The sequence below is a fragment of the Takifugu flavidus genome, chromosome 15 (genome assembly GCF_003711565.1).
Source record: "Takifugu flavidus isolate HTHZ2018 chromosome 15, ASM371156v2, whole genome shotgun sequence".
NCBI classification, from domain to species: Eukaryota; Metazoa; Chordata; class Actinopteri; order Tetraodontiformes; family Tetraodontidae; genus Takifugu; species Takifugu flavidus.
Window position 1 is genome coordinate 12,882,023 of NC_079534.1, and position 25,218 is coordinate 12,907,240.

Consider the following 25,218-nt stretch of genomic DNA (forward strand, 5'->3'; position numbering starts at 1 on the left):
CCCCTCCTCATTTCCCCATAACTGTGTGTGCTCCTTTAGGATGCTCATAATATAACTTACAAAGCAGGTGTTGTAGAAGTCACTGGGATCATCACCAAGTAGAACAAGGAGGCCTCGGAGTACCATTGTGGGCATTGCCGTCACATCTGGATTTAGATTTAGGATTTAGAAGTGGATGATGAACAAATTAAGCTCAAGATAATGCAGCACTCAAAAACTACAGCACAAAACAAAAAAATAAAAATAAAAAAAAGCAGCAAAACAGCAATCACTACTTGAAGTCACCTTACCATGAGAAATAAAGACAGGCAAAGCCTTTCATAGACTTACCCCGGCATGAACTTGCTGCACCAACTCTGTCAGGGTCACACTTCCTTTCTTTGCCTTGAAGATCTCGACCAAGCGTGGTGTGTGGCGGTCCAGGGCCTCAAATAAGTCCCCCTGTAGGTTCTTGGTGACTACCCTGTTGAACTCTGCATACACCTGCAACACACAGCAAAAAAGCATGGTGAGTAAATAGGGTTGGGCCAGTGTGGAAAAATACATTCACAACCATTAGTTTAATTTTATTACAACAGTAATTAGCAGACTGCCATTTTGTATTTAGTCACGAGGCAGAATGACAGAACTACAGAAGATGGGAAGGGGAAGTATTAGAGCCACTGAACAAAAAAATAAACAAACAATAATACAGGCATAAATAAAAAAATCTGTTCTGGGAAAAAGTCATAATTCTGAGGAAAAAAGTCAGAATTTCTCAGATGTCTGACTTTTTTCTCTGAATTCTGAGATTAAAGTCTCAATTCAGAAGAGGTGGAGTACTCACAAAGGAAAAACTATTTTATTATAATTATTATAATGTCAGTACTTACTTGTGTCTCCGTAAAAAGAGCGGGCCACCGCTCCTTCAAAGTTTTCACTGGTTAGGCTAACGTTATGCCGCTAACGTAACGCAAAATCAGCAGGCTGCCCTCAGTGCCCCGGCCTGTGTACTGGGCTGGTGCATTGGTAGCTGAGCGGGAAACTGAATGTTGTTACTGCGCAGGCACACTTCTTCTTTGAATGCGCAGTGTGAGTGAGACTGTGTTGGCTACTTATTGTTGCGAGTGAGCTTAACTATAAATAAAGTAATCTTCACTCTAAACAGTATAGTATAGTATAGTAGTAAGTATTTTGCGTTTTTCACCATGCAAGTGACTGTTACTTAATAAATACAAGTCATACGTGCATATTGTTGATAACCTAGTAAAGTTAACTAATGTTTGCATGTCAGGGCAGCTATTGGATTTTACAGTGTTTTAAGAATCCTTTTTTTTTTATAATGAAAATGAACCAGAAACGACATAAAATGGTGAGACCTTTCTGTCACCTTTTCTCACAGAGACCAGCCCCTTGGCTTCTGTCTTGATGCCCTTTCCTAGGAACCTTAAAGGAGCCCGAGTAATCCTCCAGCACTGTAGAACTGCAGGAGCAGAGCCTCTAGCACCAGTCCTTCGCTGAGGCACAGCGGTCCATCGTGTAGAGACTGCAAAGACTCTCCTTCAGGAAAAAAACGTACTGTATCCCACGTGGTGTTGTCTTGTCCTCATATGTGAATTTGAGTGAATAAGCTCTTGCTAAATAAAGAGAGTTTATGCAATCTCTGCCAAATAAAGCCTTATATTTTATCCTATATCACGATTTGTGTCTTTTCATGTGAATTTTTAAATGAAAATGTGCAACAGCTAAATCATCCCATTCATCACTCCTGCCACAAGCACCAAGTTCTGTAACTGATGTAACTGACTGTAGATAAATCATTGTTGAACGTCGTCACCGGTGGTGGATGTGGGCGTCCTTCTGCATGACATCCGGCCAACGCTTCTGTGCTGATGTTTCCCGAGGGTAGGAAGACACTGGGACCTGTTGCTGCCCCCATGGCCAAAATTAGGCACCATATCAAATGTGTACAGTATGAAGCAAAGAAACAGCACCTTCAGGAGTTGGAGAGGATGAGTATATCTATAAAGTATCCTGTTTTGTATATACATTGTGGTGTGCTTACTTTTACAGTGCTGTGTAAAATTCTGGGGATCATCTTCACCAGGATTGATGGTTCCTGAAGGGCTGCATCTCTAATGTTTCAGTTTAAGAACTGCTTTCCTTCTCTGCAGCCTCTAGTCTGTTCCTTTCTATAACAGCCAAATAATGCTAATCTGGCATCGGACAGACAGAATATGACAATGAGTTTAGGAAAAAATAGAAAATATAGGAACCTCAACATTGCACAGTAGCAGAAAATAATAGGATTTAATATAAACTTAATAGAACTTCACACTTCCCATCTCAGTTTATTATAATCCACACACCAAAAGGGTGAAAACCTCTAATACTACACGAATGCCCTCTACATGCATGTCATGTGAAAAATAGCACCCATTTATTTTGCCCCTCTAAGAACTCAAAACGAGCTAAATTACTAAATAATACTTTGTTTCGCCTCCTGCAGCTTCAGAAATAATTGCTAGATAAACAGGACATGTGGGCGGCTGGCGCGATATCGTCTTCCTGCAGCTCCCCGGCGCGGCGCGGCGCGCCGCGGCGCGGCGCTGGACGCGCGGCTGCGCGCCTCTCATTGGCCAGACGCGCATCTCACAGCGGGAGCGCCGGCCGCGCTCTCCGTTTGTCATTACTGCTGCCCCGTTTCACAACCCCGTGGACACTGCTGGGCTCCGTCCGTCCGTCCGCTCCCGCTTGACGTTGGTGTTATTTGAAGACGCGCGCCATGGACGCTACGATCTATCAGATCATCTTCGGGGAGCTCGGGGACATCAACTGTAGTTTGATGGACGCTTTCCAAGACACTTTTTTGGAAAACACTTCGCTGTCTTTGCTGAACACTGATGGTAAGGTGGAGGTGTTTCCTCCTTCCTTCCTTCCTTTTTTTTTTTGGCTAAACACTTCTTGGATGAGAACAATGAACGTCTTTTTTTCCCCTCCAGGTTTTTATTGCAATGCCACAACCGACGAGATTGGAACCTGCTGGCCGAGGAGCAGCGCTGGGAAGATCGTAGAGAGACCCTGCCCGGAGTTCATCAACGGGGTGAAGTACAACACAACGAGTAAGAATTGGAATTCAAATAAAAGTTTTAATTTGGGTGGCAGAAAGGTCCCTAAACACATTCGTTTTCAAATCAAGAAAATCTTGATCTATGACTTCTGTCAAAGGGAAGTATTACAGCTGTCAAGAGAATCACCAATTTACTCATCTCTCCTCCTTTGTTGGTTATTTTCTTTGGCGGTTTGCTCACAGATGAGAATAAAACATGTGGATCTCAGTTACCATTAGGCTGCGCCTGCTGTCACCAGAGCAGCTGGAGCACACTGAGCTGCTCACAGGTCCTAATATCACTTTAATGTTATTGATATTCTTCACCGTGAAGGCGTTCTGGGTCCACTTCCAGATTTGGCACTCCTGTGTGGAATTTGCATGTTTGCTCCAGCTACTCTTGTTTCCTTCCACATTCCCAAAAACACTCACTTTAGATACTGTAGGCACGAGTGCATAAGGGAACAGTGTGTGCGTGCGTGTGTCTGTATGATGGACAGGTGACCCGTCCATGGTGTCTTCCTGTCTCAGCCAGTGTCTGCTGGGATAGATTCCAGCACCAGTGTGACCCTGATCAGGAAAAGGCAGTGGCATTAACACAGGATGGATGGATGAATGGACAGATCGATGGACAGAGGGATGGATGGACCTTATTATTGTGATTGGTAATTGACCTGTTCTCTTAATTTGTCCCGCTTCATCTGGAAAATGCCTTTGCTGCTGTCGATCCCATATTTCATCATCAGAAGATTAGAAAAACAGGTCAAAAACAAACGCATCATCAGGAATCCGAATTTATAAAATGGGTCTCTGCACAGCAGTTGTCCAAATCTGATTTGTCCCACCCCCCTTCCCCCCGTGACACGGAAATATGAGCCTGCGCGGTTGTCCTGTGGGTGTCCACACCCGCAGCAGTCCTTCACACCTCTCATCACAGAGGCCATCAGCCCCTTTGAGGGTGGGGATAAAATAGTGCTTTGCAATCAAACAACAGCTATTTTCCCTTCAGTTCCACCCGCGTCTCCACGTCTTGACCCTGAGCACAACCTCCCACCCCCCCCAAAAACAGACCAGTCAGCCAATACCCGCCATTCTTTATTCAGCTCAACAGCAACCGCGTATCACATCGCCAGATCACAACAGCACCGCCGCGTTATGGTTTTTAATGTATGTATCATGAGATCAATGACAGTGATGCAGACACACAATTAGCTTGGGCATAAATTGCGTGGAATAACGACAGAAATGACGCGGATGCACTGAGATGAAAGGGCTGGAGGTGACAGTCTAGAGAGTAATGGCCTCCCTGTTGCGTTTTAGAAAAGGCTCAGGTGCAACGTTTTAAAGAAAAAAATGAAAAAGAAAAAAGCCGCCCAACACACGCCGATGCGCACACACAGCTGCCAGCCCGTCTCCTCTTACCGCACCCATTCGCCCCTGTATAGAGCACAATACCCGGAGGTTAGATCTATTTGGTGGGAAATGTGAATGTAAAGTCAAACCCTCTGCGACGGATCCCTGGGCGTCATTGTTGGATGGTAATACTCATAAAACTGATCTTCCAACTGGGATCCTCAGTAGATTAAAAGTCAAATGAAGTGTGCATTAAGATCAGATGCTTCTATCTGACAGGGGTGCAACAGGGGACGGGTTTCTCACTTAAGTCTTAATGATATTCAGTTTGCTCTTGTGTCGGTTTGTGCTTTTCCCCAGCTGCTTTCGAGGAAATCTCTTCATTTTCCTTCCTCCTGCAGACTGGGGACCCCCAGAGCATTTTTGCAGCTTGATTCACTCCCCGATGCAAAGGAAGTTTGGACTTTGATACCAAGCCAATATTACTGGTTTATGTTATTATTGTCAGGTTAGCCGCAGCAATCTACAGACTGTTGCTGTGGTTAAAGGTCAAGACGACTGTGGCCCTTGAAACAGTCATTTATTTATTTTTTAATAAGGCGAGTTGTGGCTTATAGAGTTTGAATGTTCCTTATTTAAAGTTGTTTGCATGTTTTGGAGGCTAAGATAGCAACAGCGTTAAACCCGTTCAGCTCTGGCCAATCAGGATGCAGTATGCCTGACATTAACAGATCCCTTTGGACATGCGAGGTGAGGACGTGCGCTGGCTGCTTTGCCTCCCTGCAATCACGTCCTGAAAGCTCGGTTGTATTTAGGTCTGGGAAGTCAGGAGTTCCCCTGGGCACTTTGTCGTGTTCCTTGAAAAATTCATGACTGGTATTTGCTGTTTGGCGGGGGCACATCCAGCTGGGGTAGTGGGCGGAGGGGGGGCTGCCTCATCTGCAGGACTCAGACTTACAACAGATCGTTGCGTTGACTTAACCTGTCACTGCGGCCGTTTAGTCGGCACGTGCATGTAAGGGTAAGACTGTAATTATAGATAAGTAACAGCAAATTGGCTGTTGCTCCTCTGGCTGCCGTTGTGCTCGTACATTTTAAATGTAAAGGAATAAAAGCTTTGCTAGACAAGTCAGTGTGGGTGGGGGAACACAAGCATTGTTTGTGCACTGATTGTTATAGACACGATGCAGCCTTGCATTGTGTGATGTATAGATCCTTTTGTGAACCTGCGTAGGTGCTGAAATGGTAACATATGACTTCAACATGGGGTTTTTCAACTACTGTGAGGACAAAATGCTCCGTAAAAGCGCCCTGTCTTAAAAAAAAAGTTAGCACATGGAATTTATTAGCGGCGGAACTTGAGTGGATTAAGTAGCTGGGTAAAACGCCACGGGGGACAGTTGTTTGATTTGATATGTATTACTGGATGATGTGACTCTCCACAGCAGCGATATCCCGACGCGATGATCATGATCCTGCTGGCTCACATTTGCTGCATCAATTTGGATCCATAAATACAAAACGAAACTGACAAAATAGGTCACGCTAACAATAGACGTAAGCCCAAACATCACTCGGGCTTGTGTTAACACAGCAGCCGCATTGCACGGCTGATGTGCAATTAGAAAATTAATTTGATGTGAAATTGCAGCACACTGTGCCTTGAACTCAGCACGGTTGCATGTGCGTTGCCGTAAACAGGATTTGACTTCTGGGGCTCAATAGATTCTCTTCCACTTGCTATATTGTGCATTTCAGAGCTCAACAGACGTCCAACTGAGACTAGCGTGACCCCAGATGCTTGAATACTCTCCCAGTTACTCCTGTGCCACAGTGTCCTCAGCACAATCAGGTCTGTTGTTGTATTTCAAAAGTGAGTTTTGCGAATCAGCGCGCTGTAAATCTCATGTAGAAATCCTCAGCTTTGAATGGCTTAAAAGGCCGACTCAGGTAAATCAGGAACCATAAAGTCCTTTCCATTTCGTCTAGCTCTTATAAATATTGATGGCTCCGCAGAATGGCTTAAGAGGTTTATGTATTTTTAAAACTTGCCGGTATTTTGCTTTATTTCTTTTTTTGAGTTTTGATGTGTACAGTACAGTAACAGTGGCTATACGTCAGCTTAAGGTTATTCTTTGCTGTTTCAAAGACCAGTTTTCCTCTAAGCTGAGGGCAGGGCAAGATGTACTCAGCAGACTCGATGATCTTAGCAAATATGTTAGCCTTTTTTAATAAGGGTGACCCGATACTTTCTGTGATCAGGGATTTAAAGCCAGTCTGTTATAACTCAGTGAGTCAGGCTTGGTGGTTTGGTGGCCAACAGCCGCGCATGCTCGTCAGAATCAGAGGACACATCCTGTCTGCTCACGATATACTTTCCTGGTAAACATAGCTCCATCCCAGTTACTACAATAGGATGTTATTGAGTCTGTTATCAAGAGTAATAAAGTGTAAAAGTCAACAGTATCGCTTTCATCGGCTTCGGCCAGAGCAGCGGAGCGGCTTTATGTTCCAAACGCTTCAGCCAGTGCAACGTTATCTGATTAAAATCACATTAAAATCACATTTTCGCAGCGTTATTTTGTACCACAACGAATATGGTGAATGAAAACGAGCCGCCTGGTTTGGGGATGTTCTGCGTACGTCTGCACTCCACCAACGTCTCTCCGCTGTTTTGGACGGAGGGTTGATGCTGCTGGAACCATGGAGGTAAAAACGTGTCAGGTTGTAGGCAGCCTTGCCCTCCACTGCTGACTCAATGTGTCCGTCTGAATTACTGCCAGGCTGGAAGCGGCTGCTGCGTGGCGAAGTAGGCTAGTCTAACGCTATTGTTGGAAACGCTCCAGTCGATGGTGAGAACAGCGTTAGGAACAGAGAGGGGGGGGGGATTACCGTAGCATATTCAATGAACCCTGGTGAGCTGAAGTGCTTCTCTTCTACTACCCCGCTCGCCAAGCACTGGTTTCATTTCGTAAGAAAGTTTCCAGTGTTTGTACATTTTCTTTGCGCTTTCAGGGACAGGTTTATAGATCAGAGCGTGCAGGAAGTTTGCACTGATCTATGATGATCTGGCTCTGGGAAGCTCCACAATGATGGAAAATCAAATCCTGAACCCACGTCAGCTGATTAGCTCCTGTTGTTCGCAGCTTTGGAGCGCCGCAAATACATCTGTGATACATATTAGCCTTCAGCCAGCCCCTGACTAAAGTTAATTATTTAATAACTTGAAAGTGAAACGAGGTAATAACCTGATGATTAGTGTCTGCTGTGTGTGATGCCTCATATGTTTCACAGTCCTGTCAGGGATTAACATGAAACTGATCTTTCCACTTTAAATGGTGGGCAGGCTGCACATTTAAGGTATTATTTATGCTTATGCAACATGATTATACGCCCAAATCGGTCTTGCAGCGCAGATGGCTTCCTAGCTGAGAATCCCTCCCTGATGAGTCCAGCACAACCCGCTGCTTCTTAAAGGAACCCGATGATTGACCCACGAAGGATGGGAGAAACTGGGTCATAGGTTGGTCAAGCTAACATATGTGACTAACATTTCACTACCCACTGCACACCCTGTCCCCCGAGGGCCCGTCCAGCACCATCCTTTAACACACACACACACACACAGCTCAGTAACATTCATACCTTCGAAGACATGGCTCAAGACACGGACGTGTATAGCACCGAATGCACCGCACAAAGATGTCGCCGCGCCATCGTGACGGACACATGCTTGTTAAAGCTCCGTACCTTGAAGCTCCGTACCCCAACAAGTACGCTTTATAAGCAGAGCTTGATGGAATGGGTTGGTTATTTGAAGCCTGTTTGCCTCTGATTGCTGAGTAGTCTGCAGCATTTTTGGCTGTGAGCAGTGAAATGTCTGTCATTTGGTGTTTTATCTTTGTAGCTCACATCAATGACACTGAATGTGTTTTTAGCTCCGTCACCTGCGATGCGGCTTTGCATTCACAAACATTGCAAACACATCTTAACACATCTTAACTCTGAACAGACGTCCAATTTTATGATGGGTCCTTGTGTTGTTTTTCTCTACCCTGATGTCAGTATTTTAGATTCTTTAATGCTAAAGAGAAATAGAGACCTACTGGGAGGATGTTAACAGTAACATCCAGAAAGTTCTTTGCCTCAGAAGTGTGGGAAAAAAATAACAATGCAAAAATATGTTATGAGAATCAATTGAATTCTCTTGTGGTTTTGTTGTTATTGGTATTCTGTGGCAGCATATGTAGGTTGAGCTGTGTGGATCAGTGTAATATCTTCTAATCAACCTCTCTTCCGGGCCAAAATCACCTATCACGTGGACTTTTGCTCATTTCCTGTCACCAACTGAATACAGAAAAGAATGTCGGTGAGGTTCCAAAGCTCAAAAAACACACTAATTTGTCAGGAAGCTTACGAACAACAGCTGTTGGTAAGGTTTCCGCTCTGTAAAAGCTGTCGTAAAAAGGTCATCTGTCCTGCTTTGCACTTGACCGGTGGCTCAGATTGAACCCAGTAACCTTCTTTAACGCAAACGACGCTCCGGCGCACCAGCACGCCAGCTTGTCTGATTAGCGCCATCTGGTGGCAGGAATGCAAATGAATATAAATAAATAACTTCCCTCAACAGTGGGTGGCGGGGGCTCGGGCTGTTGTGAACTGGGAGGGTTCTCGGTTCGAGCCCCATTGCAGGCAAAAACATGGTAGGTAGTAGGGGAAGGTGCTAAAACACCTTCAGGGCACTGCCGAGGTACCCCTGAGCAAGGTACTAAACCCACAAATGTTCACATAGGACCCTGTGATGAACTGGTGACTCATCCAGGGCTGGACCCTACCTTCGCCCATTGTGTCCCCTCCCCGTGACCTCGAAAGGGTTAAAGGGGTAAAGAAGATGGGCTTCGCTCAACAACCTCATATACAAGTCATAAAAGTCATGTCGTGTCAGTAAATCAAAAATGTTAAATATCTACGAATACAAAGACTCTCCCAATTGAGTCAAATTGCAAACAAGCGTGTTCGACATGTAAAGAATTATCAGAAATTAATTAAATTAAATACAATTAGAACGATTGCATTAGTCTCATTACTGTTTCAGGCTCTTGCTTAGTGCCTCTTTGTTTTTGCTGTTATCATTTATCATTTATGGTTAAGAGTAAAAATATCTCTTCTATCTAGTATTTGCACCTTGTGGTAAGTAACAGAGTGTATATTTAAATTCTGGTACAGGAACCTTGCCGTAGGGAATGCAGAGCTAAATCATGAACACATTTCCCAACCAGAGCTTAGTTTATTACATGCAGTCAACCGTAATAATAAGGGTTCCAGTATCCAGCGCAGCACGTCGAAAAGCTTTTTCACTCCCATCTACACACTTGATTGACCTGTTAATCAAAGGTGAATTATCCTCAATTCTTATTATCGACTTTAAAAAAAACAACATCTTGACAAGATGACTGTGAGCTCCAGGGAAAATAAATTGATGTGACATGTTTCAATGAGTGGTCACTTTGTTTAATGGAGTCGGAGATTAATCTGAACTCCTTAAACAGGAAATATGTGGAAATATTAGCTTTATTCGTCCCTGGGGTAGATCGTTATGACATGAGTCTGCAAACACATTTATCTCTGCCTTGGGGTACAATAAGGTTGGGCTATTTTTTTTCATTCCAGGCTGCCTGCATTGAACAATCAGGAACTGATTGGAAGAGAAATACAGTAAGATAGAATGCTGTTGTTGATGACTAGCTTGGTAATGTAAACTTTAAAGAGCAGAGCAGCGGTTGAAGTTTAGCATCCCATAAATGCTAAACTCCTTTAATGCGTATGGTAACATGGGACCCCTGAGTTTAGTTCATAATTTCCCTGATCTACGTTATGCATAATACATGTCTATTACTCCCTGCATGTGTTATCATAACGGCTGAAGACACAATGAGTAGACCACAATGAGACATTTGGAACTGGCTCCACTTGTCTGCTGGACCCTGGCTCGACGGTCCCTCAGGACAGTGCTCCCAGGCAAATCTTTTCAGATAATTCAGTCCTTTGGAGAGCATGTGCTGATAATGCCAGAGAGTCAGAGACTTTGTTCTGCTTCTGAAAGGATCAGCACCTCTGACAAAATATATAATAAAGTGAAAGTGACAAGGACAGGACAGTCTTCTTTTCCCATGAAATGGTGCAGCTGCCACGTGTGGTTGGAATCAAACCCGGCTCGATCCGGGTTTCAGCAAATGTTTCAGTGTTGTGCGGTTGGCATGAAAATGTCGACTAACACTAACACTTTACGACATGAACTACGGGCCCGTGTGTGGAAATTGGAGGTTTAAATGAATTTGTTCTACATGATGTCGCACAGGGTGCTGGAGCATTTTTGATGCCTTTTTCCATCTTGGAAACATGCAAAAGGGGGGTTACAGGGGGGATTGTGACCTGTGTTAGCGTTGCAAGCGTATGAAACAAAATCCAAAGATCCAATCTGGATGCAGATCCCTGCTGTGTGAGCGCCGTAACGCAACAGCTGGAGCTTATCCACAGTCATTATCACCAGTGTTTCCATTTCCAGTAGCAGCTCTGCGGCACAAGTTTGGTGCATCCCAGAAGTGAGTCTATTTTTGCCTGAATCTGCAGGATGAGGCTGCACAGACTCTCATTTGCCCCGTCTCAATGTGCTGTACCTGTCTTCCAGCTGTCTCTCTGCGTGCTCCAATTTGTCACTCTTATTTTAGAGATTTTATTCTTTATTCCTTCCTTACGTTGTATTTCTTTTCCTTTTTTCCCTTTATTTTTAGCAATTGAGCTTTAGGTGCTGCATAATGATAAAAGCTGTGCATAAACTGCAAAGCACTTAATTAAAATATGCTTATTCTTGCCCTAGGCTATGCATAAAGTTGATTCTGACACCCTCTGCTAGGTTCCACTGCAGGAAAGCAGCTCAGATCTTACAGTAAGTCCTCACCCAGGATGTCAGATTATTGTCAGGTGGTGGAAGATGTGACACTGATGGGCTTCTTCCGGAAAGATTTCGAGGATTTGTGTTCTACAAGGCTGTTTTTCAGTCCAGAACTTCTTCCTCACCAGGGGCAGAAGATGGAGATCAGCAGCTCCTCAGACATCGGTGTGGGACGTCATTCATCCATGTCAGATTTAAGAAGTGGTTCAATCTTTTTAACCTCTCCTTGGAAGACATTTCACATCTCATCCATCTTAGATTTTCCTTGTACGGTGTTTAGTAGAGCAAGTGGAGATGTGCAGCTCTGTCTCTCCTGTGTCGCAGCACTCCTGCCCTACTTGTTCTTGGGCGTTTTGTCTTCTTTGTGAGTTGTGCTCCGTGGTTTGAAAAGTATGGAGATTGTGTCAAATTTCCCACTCCTGACAAATAAGGGGCTGGTGATGCTTCTCGTGGAGCTAAAGACTCTGGCTCCAAACCAGATTTTTAAAACTGAAGAGAGGGTGAGAGAGAAAAGGGTCTTCTAAAAAGGGACTGCAAGTCCAGTGGCCTCGTACTGAAGGTTAGGTCTAAAGAGGACACCAGTCAGGACGCATTAAGCATGTTGGAAGGGCTGCAGGTAGCAGACAGCAACAGAGGAGTACAACAGGTTCCCTTCAATTAAAACAAGCAAAGATGCACTATAACAATACAAGGTAGCATTAAAGTTATGCCTTGACACTGTTAAGAGGGAAGTAAATTCTTCACACTGCCATTTCTCAACATGTGGCAAATAGTGTAGAAGTCTGATAGAAAAGTGCCAACAGTTGCGAGTGGCTTCATGCTGGAAGGCTGGGACAGCGCACTCTCACATCCGATGTGTTTCCTGATTTCACTTTCCATTTAAGTGCCAGTCCAGTCATCATTTTCCTATAAAGTGTGATGGTGTCACTTGAAGCTGTGGCCATCAAGGTAAATTATTTTTGCAATTAATGCAACAACCTTCCAGTCAAAGCAGGGAACACTCAAGCTCCAGCAATACAGCTAAAACAAAGGTGGTAATAAAGTGGGTTTAAAATGTCCAAGGATCCGAGCTTATTACATTTATAATAATTTAATCCTGGAAACTAAAGCATGAATTTGTTCATTAAATGTCGGTAGATGAAGTGTGTTAGAATTATCTAATCCTTTGGAATATAAATTACATCACTGAAGTTTGCATTAATATGTTTTAAATAGAATTTAAATGCTTACAAGGTAATTTGTTACCCAGCAGATCCCTCAGTGTGATCGCAGATTTAATTCTGGGATGTCGGCACCGCAGCAGAATTCATTTCTCCTAATCACACGTCGTGCTGTGGCCTCCCTGCTTTGCCTGTTTTAGATACGCACGCATCAACACGCTGGCTTCAAATTATCATTAAGCTGCTAATTTTCCTGAGTGAAATAAACAAGCATTAAATTTGCAGTATTGAAGTTCAAATGGCCCAGAGAAACGCTGGGGTGTTCAGTCACTTTTGGGATATTGGCTCATCCCCGATGGGACAGTTTCACCCACACCCAAACAGAAGGCCACGGGTTTATGGACTAGTTCACAAAGCAACTTAGACAGTGAGCTAATCTCAGCATGACAGTAACTGTGAATTGAGAGGATTTAATAACCGTGAATGTTTTTCATTTTGTTTTGTCTTTTGTTGGATTGAACCCATCAATTGCCTCAAATCCCCCCCCCCCCCCCCCCTTCCTCCCCCACCGCCCACACACACCACACACACAAATGAAGAGATACATGTCAAACTTAAGCAGCCAGCAATCAAACACGCCGCAAGCAGAGGCGGGGTTACACAAGCTTTAAGTGAAAAATGCTGTCAGGTTCAGATCCTGTGGCATTGTTGCAGAGAGTCAATCAGCCGGAAGGAGAAACACCTCCGCAGCAGCAGCAGCAAAGTGTCTCCCACATTAGTGATGAACGTGAATTACTCATTTAGGTGCCCTCCCGAGCGGATGACTGAATCCCTTATTGAGGAAATGCTCCACAAACAGCCTGAAAGCTGTTCGATTCACAGCTCCTTTCCCATAAACCAAGCCTTCATTCATCCAACCCTTGAGTGGCCACGCCGTTTGCGTGCGCCCTACGTATTTGTGCATCCAAGAAAAATAAGAACATTGGCAGGGTGGACAGCGGAGGAGGGGAGCAAAGCTGGCAAAGCGTGATTCAGCTGGGAATATTACATTTGTTTTAGCTCCAGTCGAGTGTGGTCGGCATCCAAAGGTTGTTAACACCTTCACGTGGCAGCTTTTTACAAATTAAAGAGAATAAAGACCACTTTGGTAGGAATTAGCCTTGTAAATATCAAGTAATGTGCAATAAAGGGTGTGTATTTATTATATAAATATAATAAACAGATGGTGAGCTAGAAAATGTTCTCCCTGTCTCAGTGATTTAAGTTATTTGTGGCCTGATAAAACAGCTCACAGGGACACATTTTGCAACCTGCTCCACTTCCTCTATTTCTGCACTGTGACTGTTTGACAAACACAGTGTGATATTTGCCTGGAGAGCCTGAACAGCATCTAAACACGACTCTGATCTGCCGCTGTAGCCGCTACCGCTGCCTTAGATCCCAGATTTTCCACAGTGGGTAATGTTTTAATGTTTGTAGAATAATGGCTGCGTGAAGATAAATGCGGCCGAATGATCTCCCCGGGTGTTGCAGACACCCGTCACCCGTGTTGACGCTATGCGACTCCATTGTCACGCAGATGTTGTTTTGGTGTGATTGTCCATAACACGATACAAACCATGTTTGAAGGCGTGTGTGTGTGTGTGTCTGTGTGTGATCGTGTGGATGCAATATCTTTTATTGTTTTTACTCGTGCCTCCCAGAATCTTTAAAAATAGAATGTTGGCCCTGGGCCTTTAGCTGTGGGGCCCCCTGCTCCGTCTATGTGACTGTCTCAACCCTGCCCCCCTTTCCACCCAGCAGGACATCAGCAGGAAGGTTTCCCCATATGAGCCTGGTCCAGCTGAAGGTTTCTTCCTGTTAGATTATTTTTCTGCCTCTGCTGCTTGTTCAGCGGTCAGACTGAGACACTTTGTATATAAAGATCAGTTCATTACAGTGGGACCTCTACTTACGAACATCTCTACATGCAAATTTTTCAGGTTACGAAGCGTCTTGTTACGAAGGAAATTTCAGGATACGAAGGTCAAAATTACGCTACCGCTGCTACTCGCAGCTCGCGGAGTTTAGCGAACACAAACTTGCTTGTAGCTGCTCTGCCATTGGCTATCGCCTAGCATTTTCCTGTCATCCCATTGGCTAGGAGGGACGTCAATATGTACAAGTTTGTGTGTATCCCAGCGTTGCCTTCGTTTCATTTTTATTTATTGTGGGTGTTCGTATGTTTGTCCATTAGATGGCGGTGTTACCACAAGTGCTAACGTTCGTCGCTAGAAATGACGGCTAATGTAAGATTAGTCTGTAATAGAGTTGCTGTCTAATAAGTCATTAATTTATTTGCCAGTAGGCTACAGAGTTCTGTCTATGACCATGGCTTACATATATAATATTACATATATGCTTATTATTATATAAATGATGGATTATTGTTTGTATGATGGGTTGTGTTTTTATTACAGTACAATTGGAGCCACATCCCTGCGTTATCTTGAGCTTATTCGCGCAAATAACTTGGTGTCCTCACCACTGACACAAACCAAATTTGCAGCTCCGCTTCAACGGTCGATTTGCCCCAGTTTATATGCCAGGCATGCGCGTGGCAGTCAGTGCATATCACGCTTGCTTAAGCCGCACTGCAACTGTGTAAAAGCTGCATGACAACGGATCAATAAACATGCGGAGGCAGTTTCAAGTGCTTTGGAGATTTAGCCCGGTTTGATTTAAGCAGCTCTCGTCTGCACGAACAGCTGACATCTGGGATTTTTTTAAAAATCTGGTCAACAACAGGACAGCAAATATTCCCTTTAGTCAAAGGGGATCATTCCTCTTTTATGGGGCCTGTTTATGTCTATTTTAACCTGTTTGTCGCTTTGTGGATATGTTTTCCAATGAAAAAGCTGGCTGATGTAATGAGAATGCCAAGGATCTTACTCTGCTAATGACAGATTGGGATTCAAACTCAGTCCTTGAGGGCCACAATTCTGCTGGGTTTTCTGTCCTACCAGGCTGAAAATGCATTCAGTGGGATAGAAAACCCGGCAGGATCATGGCCCTCGAGGACTGAGTTTGACATGCTCTAGATGCACGCACACACACACACACACACACACACACACACACACACACACACACACACACACACACACACACACACACTTGTCAGTCAGCTGTACAGTTGCTTCTTGATAGACAGTTATTATAAAAGTTCATTTTTTGATGTTGGTGGCTGATATGTGGAAGAGAGGTAGAAAATAAAAAAAAGAAATTGTGCACAAGAGTGCCGTGATTTTGCTCCCGTCCAAGTGTTTTCCATTGTCAAGAAATAAAGGCCCCTCTGAGAGGAGGGGAAAATGAGAAATACAATTCAAAGTTGGCTGGAGGAAGCAGGTTTTAAAAGATATGTGAACTGTCAGAGTAAGAGGCTTTGCATAACCCCGGCCTGAATTTAAAAAAAAAAAGAAGATGAATTTGTATTCGGCACAGACCAGATTAAAGGACTCCAGTTCACACCGAGCTCCTTGGGAATTGCTGGGCTGGTTTAGCTTACCTAGCAGAGACAACATAGCACCACTGCTACTGCAAGGAGCCGGGCGGAACAGAGGACATGACCAAGATGAACAGATGGGCCTTTGATCTCTCTTTTCTTCCCTAAACTTCACTTTTAAATGATTTCTTGCAGGGAGTGCTTACAGGGAGTGCATGGATAATGGGACATGGGCTTTGAAGAGCAATTACTCCAATTGCGAGCCCATTCTGGAGGAGAAGGTTAGTGTTTAGTTGGCATAGCGGCATTACTCAATAACTCGCAAAGAGAACAACCATGTGTTGTGTTGATTTTTCATGCCTCTTGAACAGCAATATCTTGCTTTTCTTCCCCATGTGGTGCAATTAAGATCTGATGTGTACTTCTAGATGAATTAACAAATCAGTATGGAGTCTGTGGTGCTTTAATCACAACAGGAGGGCATACAGCCATGATTGTAATGAGTTCTTGATCTGATCCTCTCCTCGCGTCTATTTCTGGACCTTGTTCCATTTTCTCACATATTTTTAAACCTGAGAGCCGAAGTATGTCAATGACATTTGAAACCTTGAGATAAAGAATTCCTAAAAGTTCTCTTTTTCTTTGCTTCAGTTGAATAAATATGTCATTTGTTCTTTACAGAGAAAATATCCTGTCCACTACAAAGTAGCTCTGATCATCAACTACCTCGGCCACTGTATCTCCGTGGGAGCTCTGGTCGTGGCTTTCATTCTCTTCTTGTGCTTAAGGCAAGTACAGAAATAGTACCGTCTAAATGTGCGCCCCTATGCTCGAGACCACAGAGGAGACATTCAGGGAAATTCATTTAATGTCCTGTTTATCATTAACTCGCTTATGTCAAATGAACAGACCTCAACACAGATGACACACAGGAGTAAAAAAACAGCCCCCATTCCCATCAGATGTACCTTTTCTGTGTCCTGAGATAATTCCCTACCCAACACACTCATACACACACACACACACTTTGCACTTCTGTCTCTGTAAGGACTTTTATTGATATGATGCATTCACTACCTTCTTGTTTTAGCTTTAACCTAAACCCAACCTTAAGTTTTAACCCTCAAACAGCCCTTTGGAGTTAGCAAGGACCGGCCAAAACATTTCCAAAAAATGTCCCCACTTTGCGGGTGACATGAATGTCCCAGTCCTTAATAGGTCATAATTACACACACACACACACACACACGCACACGCACACAAACACTACCCAGAGGATGCCAGAACAAAGCAGAGAGCGTTAGCTGGGAGCTGGGTCGATGGGATTCTGAAGTGAAAGTTTTGATTTTCCTTCTTCCCGACGGCATCAATCAATATTGTGTTTGGTTGGTGTGTTGGAAATTTTCTGAAAGAAGTGTTAACACTCTCACTTGAAGTTTATGAATCTAGCATATTCACACTGCATGAGGCTGCAAATGTGATGGTTTGACATCTCTGACATGCATGGAATAAATTTAGACAGAAAAGATTTCCCAACAGCAAGACTTCATTTAAACATTCATTTCTTTGCATGTAGCCCTGCGACCCATCGCAAATAGGAGATGCGATTCAGCCCACTTTTATCGCTAAATTGCAACCGTGCTAAATAATTGAATATTTTGCAGCCTGTTAGATTCTCCATCTGCTTGGCCAAACATGTACAGCAGCATCAGCGTGCTGAAGCATTCTCATCCTGTGGAAAAAAACATACATGCGTGAAAAAGGGCTTTTTTCCCCCCATCGCAGGAGCATACGGTGTCTCCGTAACATCATCCACTGGAATCTGATCACCACCTTCATACTGAGGAACGTGATGTGGTTCCTGCTGCAGCTGATCGACCACAACATCCACGAGAGTAATGAGGTAACGCCGTTGGCACGATGCTCAGGTTGGGAGAGTGGCGTTTCCTTTTTTTTTTTTTTAACTTTGAGTGTTTTCTTTTCCAGCCGTGGTGCCGACTGATCACCACCATATACAACTACTTTGTGGTGACAAACTTTTTCTGGATGTTCGTTGAGGGCTGTTACCTCCATACCGCCATCGTCATGACTTATTCAACCGATAAGCTTCGGAAGTGGGTCTTCCTTTTCATCGGCTGGTGTGAGTGTGTCCGCGTTGACAGTCCATTATGAACACTTATGCTTGTGTGTGGAGGGTTCGCAGTTTGCTACACCAATGACACATTTTGCTGGCGAATGGAAGCCGTAAGTGTTAAACCCACAACAATTCAGCCCCGGAGGTGTGACGCAATCAAAGTTTGATGATGTGCTTTGTGAGATTATGCTAATTTATTACATAATTGCTGGTGAGAGGCAGTATGAGGGGAGGAAGGATGTTTATGACTCCAATTTTAGCCTGAATAACTTTAATCTCTTGGTTAAATGTCTTGGAAACTTTTAAGGTAACATGAATTAGTAAATCTAGTACAATTACTCAGGTTAAATCTTGTGTAAAATTGCAGTCAATTTAGTTTTCAGTGACAAAGGTACAATTTTAGCTTCTTTAATGTGACTTTTTATGATATAATACAGTTTTTTATATGAAATATATACTGATATACTTGACTGGTCAGAATGGTGGTTTGATATACGTTATGCTGAAAGATGTTAAGAATAATTGGAATCTGGACGGTTTCAGAGCATGTGAAACCATAATCTGCCGTTTCCTTCAGGTTAAATGATTTTGTTTACAATAATGGAATATTCATTTTCAAATTTTGGCTTTCATTGAATGTTTGTCCGCAAGTACAGCAGAGAGGAAATGGGAACAGGTATGCAGCGGAGTGTGGATAATGATAAAAATGAGCTCTTAACTTGTAACAGATGCCCTGTCATGGCCACATGAATTATTTACACTCACCTTGAATTACATTAAGCTATTACTTAAAGCTTTGTTCAGCCTCTAATTATGAAGTAGAAGAAATGCAGCCATTAACTTCCAGGATTAACTGTTTAGTTGGTATTTATATTCTCTTTGAGAGAGAAAATATACATATCTCAGTGCATCAATAACATTAAAAATGAAAAGATAAATGGAATATGAGGTATAAGGATAAATGAACATATGATTATTTGGCACTGGTGACTTAAAAATGGAATTAATGGCAGGGCTATTTCACTCATATTGGCTTTATGTGTAATATTTCAAGATTATTATACCATAATGGCTTAATATTGTCAGGCCGGGATTCAGAATAGGAGTTGGATGCAGAGAAAGAGTAACAGCAAAAGCCGACTTCATTTAACAGGATCAATAAGCTTCTCGACAATTAAGATGCAATACTTATAGGTGAGGAAAAAAAGCACACAAAATAGAAATAATCATCACTCTCAATGGAGGCAGATGAAAAACAGCTGTGAAAAGACTAAACCAAACCATAGAATAAGGACAAAAGACCAGGATAAACAACAGGACAAAGGAAGATGCAGGAGATGTATACAGATGGGGGTAATGGGGAACAATCAGCAAATCAGGGAAGACAATTAGGAGAGTTACTCTTTAAAATAAAACAGCAAATCAAAAAACAACAGTACAAACCATAGCGTGGTGGGAATTTCTTTTTCCGAATGACATGAAACGTTGTTTTTCAGGTATTCCATGTCCTATCATTGTAGCCTGGGCCATAGGGAAGTTGTACTATGAAAACGAACAGTGAGTATTTAAAAAACAAACAAGTCAGGGTCCAATGTTCATTATTGAATGCCATTTAATCCTTCTAACAGGTGTTGGTTTGGTAAAGAACCTGGGAAATATATGGATTACATTTACCAGGGCCCAGTTATTCTTGTTCTTCTGGTGAGTAGTATCAGAGAAAATCCTTATGTTGCACGCTCACTGCTGTTCATTTTCAATCATTCTAATGCATATATCAATCAATAAACTGAAGTAAAAACACTTTTCTAATGCCTTCCACTTTCCCCTAACATCAACCTTTGTGTCAGAATAAGCTTCCTGATGCTTTAAAGTGTCCGTCTAATAAGTAAGCTGACGCTTTTGTGAGCTGTTACGGTTCATAATGGTGCACCAGTTAGACATCGAGTGCTCGTCAAACAAGACCTTGTTTGTGCTTCCCACTTGTTGTAAATAAGCAGCAGGTGTTAGTAGCAGGAAATAGCTCTCAGCGCAGTGTGGGAGGCCTCACCCTTATTAGTTTTGGTGTTTCTTTTTCTAGATTAACTTTGTTTTCCTGTTCAACATTGTGCGAATCCTGATGACCAAGCTCAGAGCTTCAACCACGTCTGAAACGATACAGTACAGGTGAGTTCAAAGGCTGTAACCTAGACTATACTCAACATTGAAATGCCGTCTTGAATGAAATTGAATTTTCCAAATAATGACTATTTAGTGAAAAGAATTCTCGGATGATAAAAGGCTAAATAAACTGAGTGGAAACTAAGTTATCCCAGACTGGTGCATGCATGTGTGTGTTTTTGGAGGACTGCTGCTGCTAGCATAACTGCTGGTGAATTATGAGTGTCTTCTCACCTTTTATTTTAAGCAGCCGTCTCCTCCTCGGGAGGTGGCTCAGAGTTTGAGAGTTTTGCTGCAGATGTGATGCATAAACCACAGATTTAAGAGAGAAGAGTCACCCGGCAAATATAGTCCAGCTCCAAACCTCTGCAGAACATGTCCTGGAAAAGAAACAGTGATGTCATTTGTCAGACAGACAGACAGACAGACAGACAGAGTACTTTATTGATCCCTTTAGGGGGTGTCCATCAGGGAAATTAGCATCTCCAAAAACGTACAAGCACTGTACAAAAATGACCCACCACCATTACACACCATTAAACCTATTAAAGATAATAAAAATAGAATAAAATAAGAAATAAAATAGAATAAATTAAAAATAGAATATAAATATAAAACTATAAAAATGTAAATAAAGCCATGTCAGCATGTATGTTTTGTTTTAAAGAGTTTATTGTGTTAATTAACCCACATTACCAAGAAAATATTATTCACAAATGGGATTCACCATACTAGGGCCAATTATTTAAAAAAAAATAAACATGCAATAATCAAATCTTTTGCTTTAACATAATTCCAATTTTTTTTCCTTTTGAATAATGTTTAGGAGCTTCCGGTGAGCTCTGACCTCATCATTTGACCCCCAATTTAAATCTTAGGATTCACATAAACACCCTTGAGGCACTGCTTTCACAAGCAGGCTGTCATTTCCCCTTGACCTTTGACCTCTGAGCATCATAACATCATCCAGTCAGTTCTGTTTGGAGTTAAACCATCCTAAAACTTAAATGAACCTGAAGCCAAAAGGACATCAGCAAATGAAAGTACAAGCCTCTTCAACTGGGCAGAGTCCTTTAAAACAAATGATAATAAGCGATCTATATCTGACATTCATGTAGGTGTGTGTGTGCGTGTGTGTGTGTGAGACATCGATATAATGTCACATTTATTCATTCTTAACAGATAGAGTGCGTCAAAACCTGACAAGTTATAATGCTAATATTAAGTCAAGCAAAAGCCATATGTGTGTGTGTGTGTGTGTGTGTGTGTTTGTTTCTCGTGTGATCCTGACTCAGAGCTCTGACGCCTGTTTTCACAGAAAAGCTGTGAAAGCAACACTGGTTCTGCTGCCTCTGCTGGGCATCACGTACATGCTGTTCTTCGTGAATCCTGGAGAAGACGACATCGCTCAGATCGTTTTCATCTATTTCAACTCTTTTTTGCAGTCGTTTCAGGTGAGAGGGCGAATAACGAAGCGGTGGGGCGCCAGCCAAACGCCGGTAAACCCACACGCACGCGGAGTGACTCACGCTGCGCGTTATCTCAGGGCTGCAGAACTTCTTCCGAGCCGAACTTTCCAGGTTGCGAATCTTCTTATGGGCAGATGATGTGAAGCAGCGCCATGTCTGTGCTTACAGACAATAAAGCCCTCCTGCTTGCTCAGAGCTCTGCGCTGACAGGATTAACTTTGTCATGCCGGCGTGATTACTCCTCCGTGGCCATTTTTCCCTCCGATCCTCTGCAGAAATGAGAGGAAGACACCCGTTCCGTATTTACTTTAAACTCCAAGTATTATATGAGACACGTGTCCACAAATGCGACTCTCCCTGTTCATCTAAGGACCAGCTAATTGGCAGCTCATTAACTGTTGGAGGTTGAGTAATGTCTCTTTTTTTCCTGCAGGGCTTCTTTGTTTCAGTGTTTTATTGCTTCCTAAATGGAGAGGTGAGTCAGTGTGTTCTGCAGTATTTATTCCATATTCATCAATTTAATTTAACTCTTCTTCTGCTTCCTAATGTAGAATGCTAATAAAGCCAAATGCGGTTATACTGCTGGTTATTTATTAACCTATTTGGCGCTTCTACTCTGATGACAACAGGCTTAATTACAGTATTAGCAAACACAGGTTTGATGGCTGTTGCTGGAAAATATTTTTATCTATATCCACGTTGAGGATTTTAGAGTTAAAAATCCTCACATGCAAATCAAAGATAACAAGTAGGTGGATGACGCCTGCGACCAAACACGAGACTGTTCCTTTCCTAATAAATCAGACTATTAATAAATCAGACTATTATTATTATAATGGAAGGGTTGATAAATGTCACTAAATGTCACTGTAATGTGTGAAGGAGGCTATTTGGATACTTTACATGCAACACGTCGAACAAATGAAACCCGCTTTATAACACGAGATCTTCCCACTTTCAAATCCTCATTTGGTTGGATTTATATGCTCACATTGGTTTGAGGGCATGTTCTGAAAATGTGTTGAAATCCTCATCACCACCTGACTCCTTTATCTGCTTGAAAACAAACTTCAAACATTTATTCCACTTGACCTTCAGAATGAAAACCCTTTTCCTTTTTGATATGAGCATCTGTCATTCAAACTCAGCACCACCGAGAGAGGCTTTCCAGTCATTTTTCTCTATCGCCTCCACTGCACTGCAGGTGCGCTCCGCTGTCAGGAAACGGTGGCACCGTTGGCAGGACAACCACAGCCTCCGCATGCGCGTGGCCAGAGCCATGTCCATCCCCACGTCCCCCACCAGGATCAGCTTCCACAGCATCAAACAGACCACAGCTGTGTGAGCAGGGGAGTGAGTGCACAATCGCCGCCGTATCTGAGAGAACGGACTTAATCTTTCTGTCAAGTACGAACATCCGGAGTGATTTGTTTACACAAGGCCACAGCGTGTCCCCGTGGGACCAAGCTTGTGAGTGCGGGTCGCGTCAGCCTCAAAACAGCCCGACACTCACCGGCATACAGGCTAGAGGAGATTATCAAATTATCTGATCAGGTGCTCCCATAGTGGCTTCATCGTCTCTGCATTCATGAGAGGAGGCTGGAAGATCTTCTGGGACTCTGTGTGAAGGCAGAGAGGAGCATTCGCAATGTAATTAGACAGGCGCTCTCAAAGCGTTGCTGTGAAAATCTCGCTGTTTCGATTACGTGTGATAATATTGAGAAGCCAAAAGTTGTCTCTGAGTCAGCTTCCCAAGAAAGAATCAGACTCTATGAAAGGAAAAAGGATTTAAATATAATAAAATACTCATTCTTCTGAACAGTTCTGAGATATAAAAGAGTTTCTGTGTCCACCTCAAAGCACCCAAGCCTTTAGAATATGTCCTCAACGAACAAAGCTAGACTTAAATAGTGTTTACACTACTGAACTTCCTGCCAGTTCTGATTGTTTGTGCCATGTATAGTTTATTTTACATGACTTTTCAAGTCAATGTTGTCATCATAGTGATGCAGATTCTGATTTGAATTAGAGAATTACATTAAACTCTCTGTGTGCCATCTGATGACATTTTCACATCACGGCTCATGAAGATAAGATTCGGGGTTGAGATCAATTTTCATGGCTTCTCAGATCGGACTGATTGATTGTTGGTTTGAAACACGTAATGGCAATTTTACACTCAATGGCAATCAACTGTCATTGTTGCGAAGTAATGTCTCAGTTCACAGAGTCAAACAGGTGTAGCCAATCACTCCATACAATTAAGACATTATTTCAGTGTGTGTGTGTGTGTCTTCTTGTCCATGCTACATAATGAGGACCAGAGCACATAATTTACCAAATGAGGACATTTTGACTTTTGCTAGCACTACTCGATTAGCCTAGCATACCCTGAGGATAAAAAACAAAGAGATGGCTGAAGTGCTCTGGTTGTCTTTCAACCTTTTAGTGCAAATTAATGACCCTTTATTATTATTGCTGTTATTACTACTACTACTTATAATAATAATAATATAATAATAATAATAATAATAATAATAATAATAATAATGTCTTATGAATAGAGAAGAGGGGGACAGGCGTAGCAGTCATTTCATATGATTTAAGACAAAATGTCAGAGTGTGTGTGCGTGTGTGTGTTTGTACATGCTGCATAGTAAGGACCAGAATACGTCTTTTTCTAAATGAGGACGTTTGCCTCAACTTAACAAGTTCAAAGGGTTGTTTGAAGGTTATCACTTTGGGCTGGGCAGAGGTATGGGTTAGAGGTTTTGTGTGTCTGTCTCTCTATGTGGGTGAGTGTCTGAATGTAAAGGCTCTGAGTGTCTGCTCTGAAACTTGTATTTAAAATGTAAAATAAAATACTTTTTATATTTTATGCTCCTCAGTTGAAATTTCCATTTTTGTTACATTTGTTATGTTTAAAAGTCCAACATAACTAATGGAAATGTTCTAAGGTGGAATTTCTTTCAGAGCCAAAGAGCTGCTGACTTCTATGATTTCAGCGTAATATTTCAATTGTTCATCTGTTAGAACTAAAAAAAAAATCCATTTTCAACTGCACCAAAGAGACAAACTGAGATTATGTCTAGAAACCGTCCACATTTTATTGTCTACGTGTCGATATGTTGCCCAGATATTTGTCGAAAAAGAGGAATTTTGCTTTTTTATGCCATTAATGTATAGATGTACGTCATTCATGTCCTTGAAGATAAGATGCAGCGAGATGTCAAATGTGTCCAATTATTGCTGTACATAAAAAGACAACTGATGTCTAGATTTGAGTTGAAAACAAATGTCTTTCAGCTAAACCCATGTTGCCTTAAAACAAATGAAATGAAACGACTCTCTCTGTATGATGTCTCCATAATGTACATTTGACCTTCCACATGTGAAATAAAAAATCTGCATTAACATTTTA

The 25,218-nt window shown here is 42.5% G+C and overlaps 1 protein-coding gene across 3 annotated transcripts; it reads left to right on the plus strand.

The window, feature by feature from the left end:
• Positions 1-1,894: 1,894 nt before the first annotated feature.
• On the plus strand, positions 1,895-25,218 carry LOC130538333 (corticotropin-releasing factor receptor 2). Of its 3 annotated transcripts, none has more exons than XM_057055741.1 (12): positions 1,898-2,885; positions 2,982-3,101; positions 16,233-16,318; positions 16,719-16,825; positions 17,823-17,940; positions 18,024-18,177; positions 19,668-19,728; positions 19,800-19,872; positions 20,249-20,334; positions 21,647-21,782; positions 22,231-22,272; positions 23,002-25,218. In XM_057055741.1, the coding sequence occupies exons 1-12, from the start codon at positions 2,765-2,767 to the stop codon at positions 23,140-23,142; spliced, it is 1,245 nt and encodes a 414-aa protein (XP_056911721.1). In that variant the 5' UTR covers positions 1,898-2,764; the 3' UTR covers positions 23,143-25,218. The 3 variants fall into 3 exon arrangements, with proteins under 3 accessions (XP_056911722.1, XP_056911721.1, XP_056911723.1); XM_057055743.1 differs by lacking the exon at positions 1,898-2,885 and adding an exon at positions 6,200-6,293 and having other exon boundaries at positions 2,983-3,101; XM_057055742.1 differs by lacking the exon at positions 22,231-22,272 and having other exon boundaries at positions 1,895-2,885.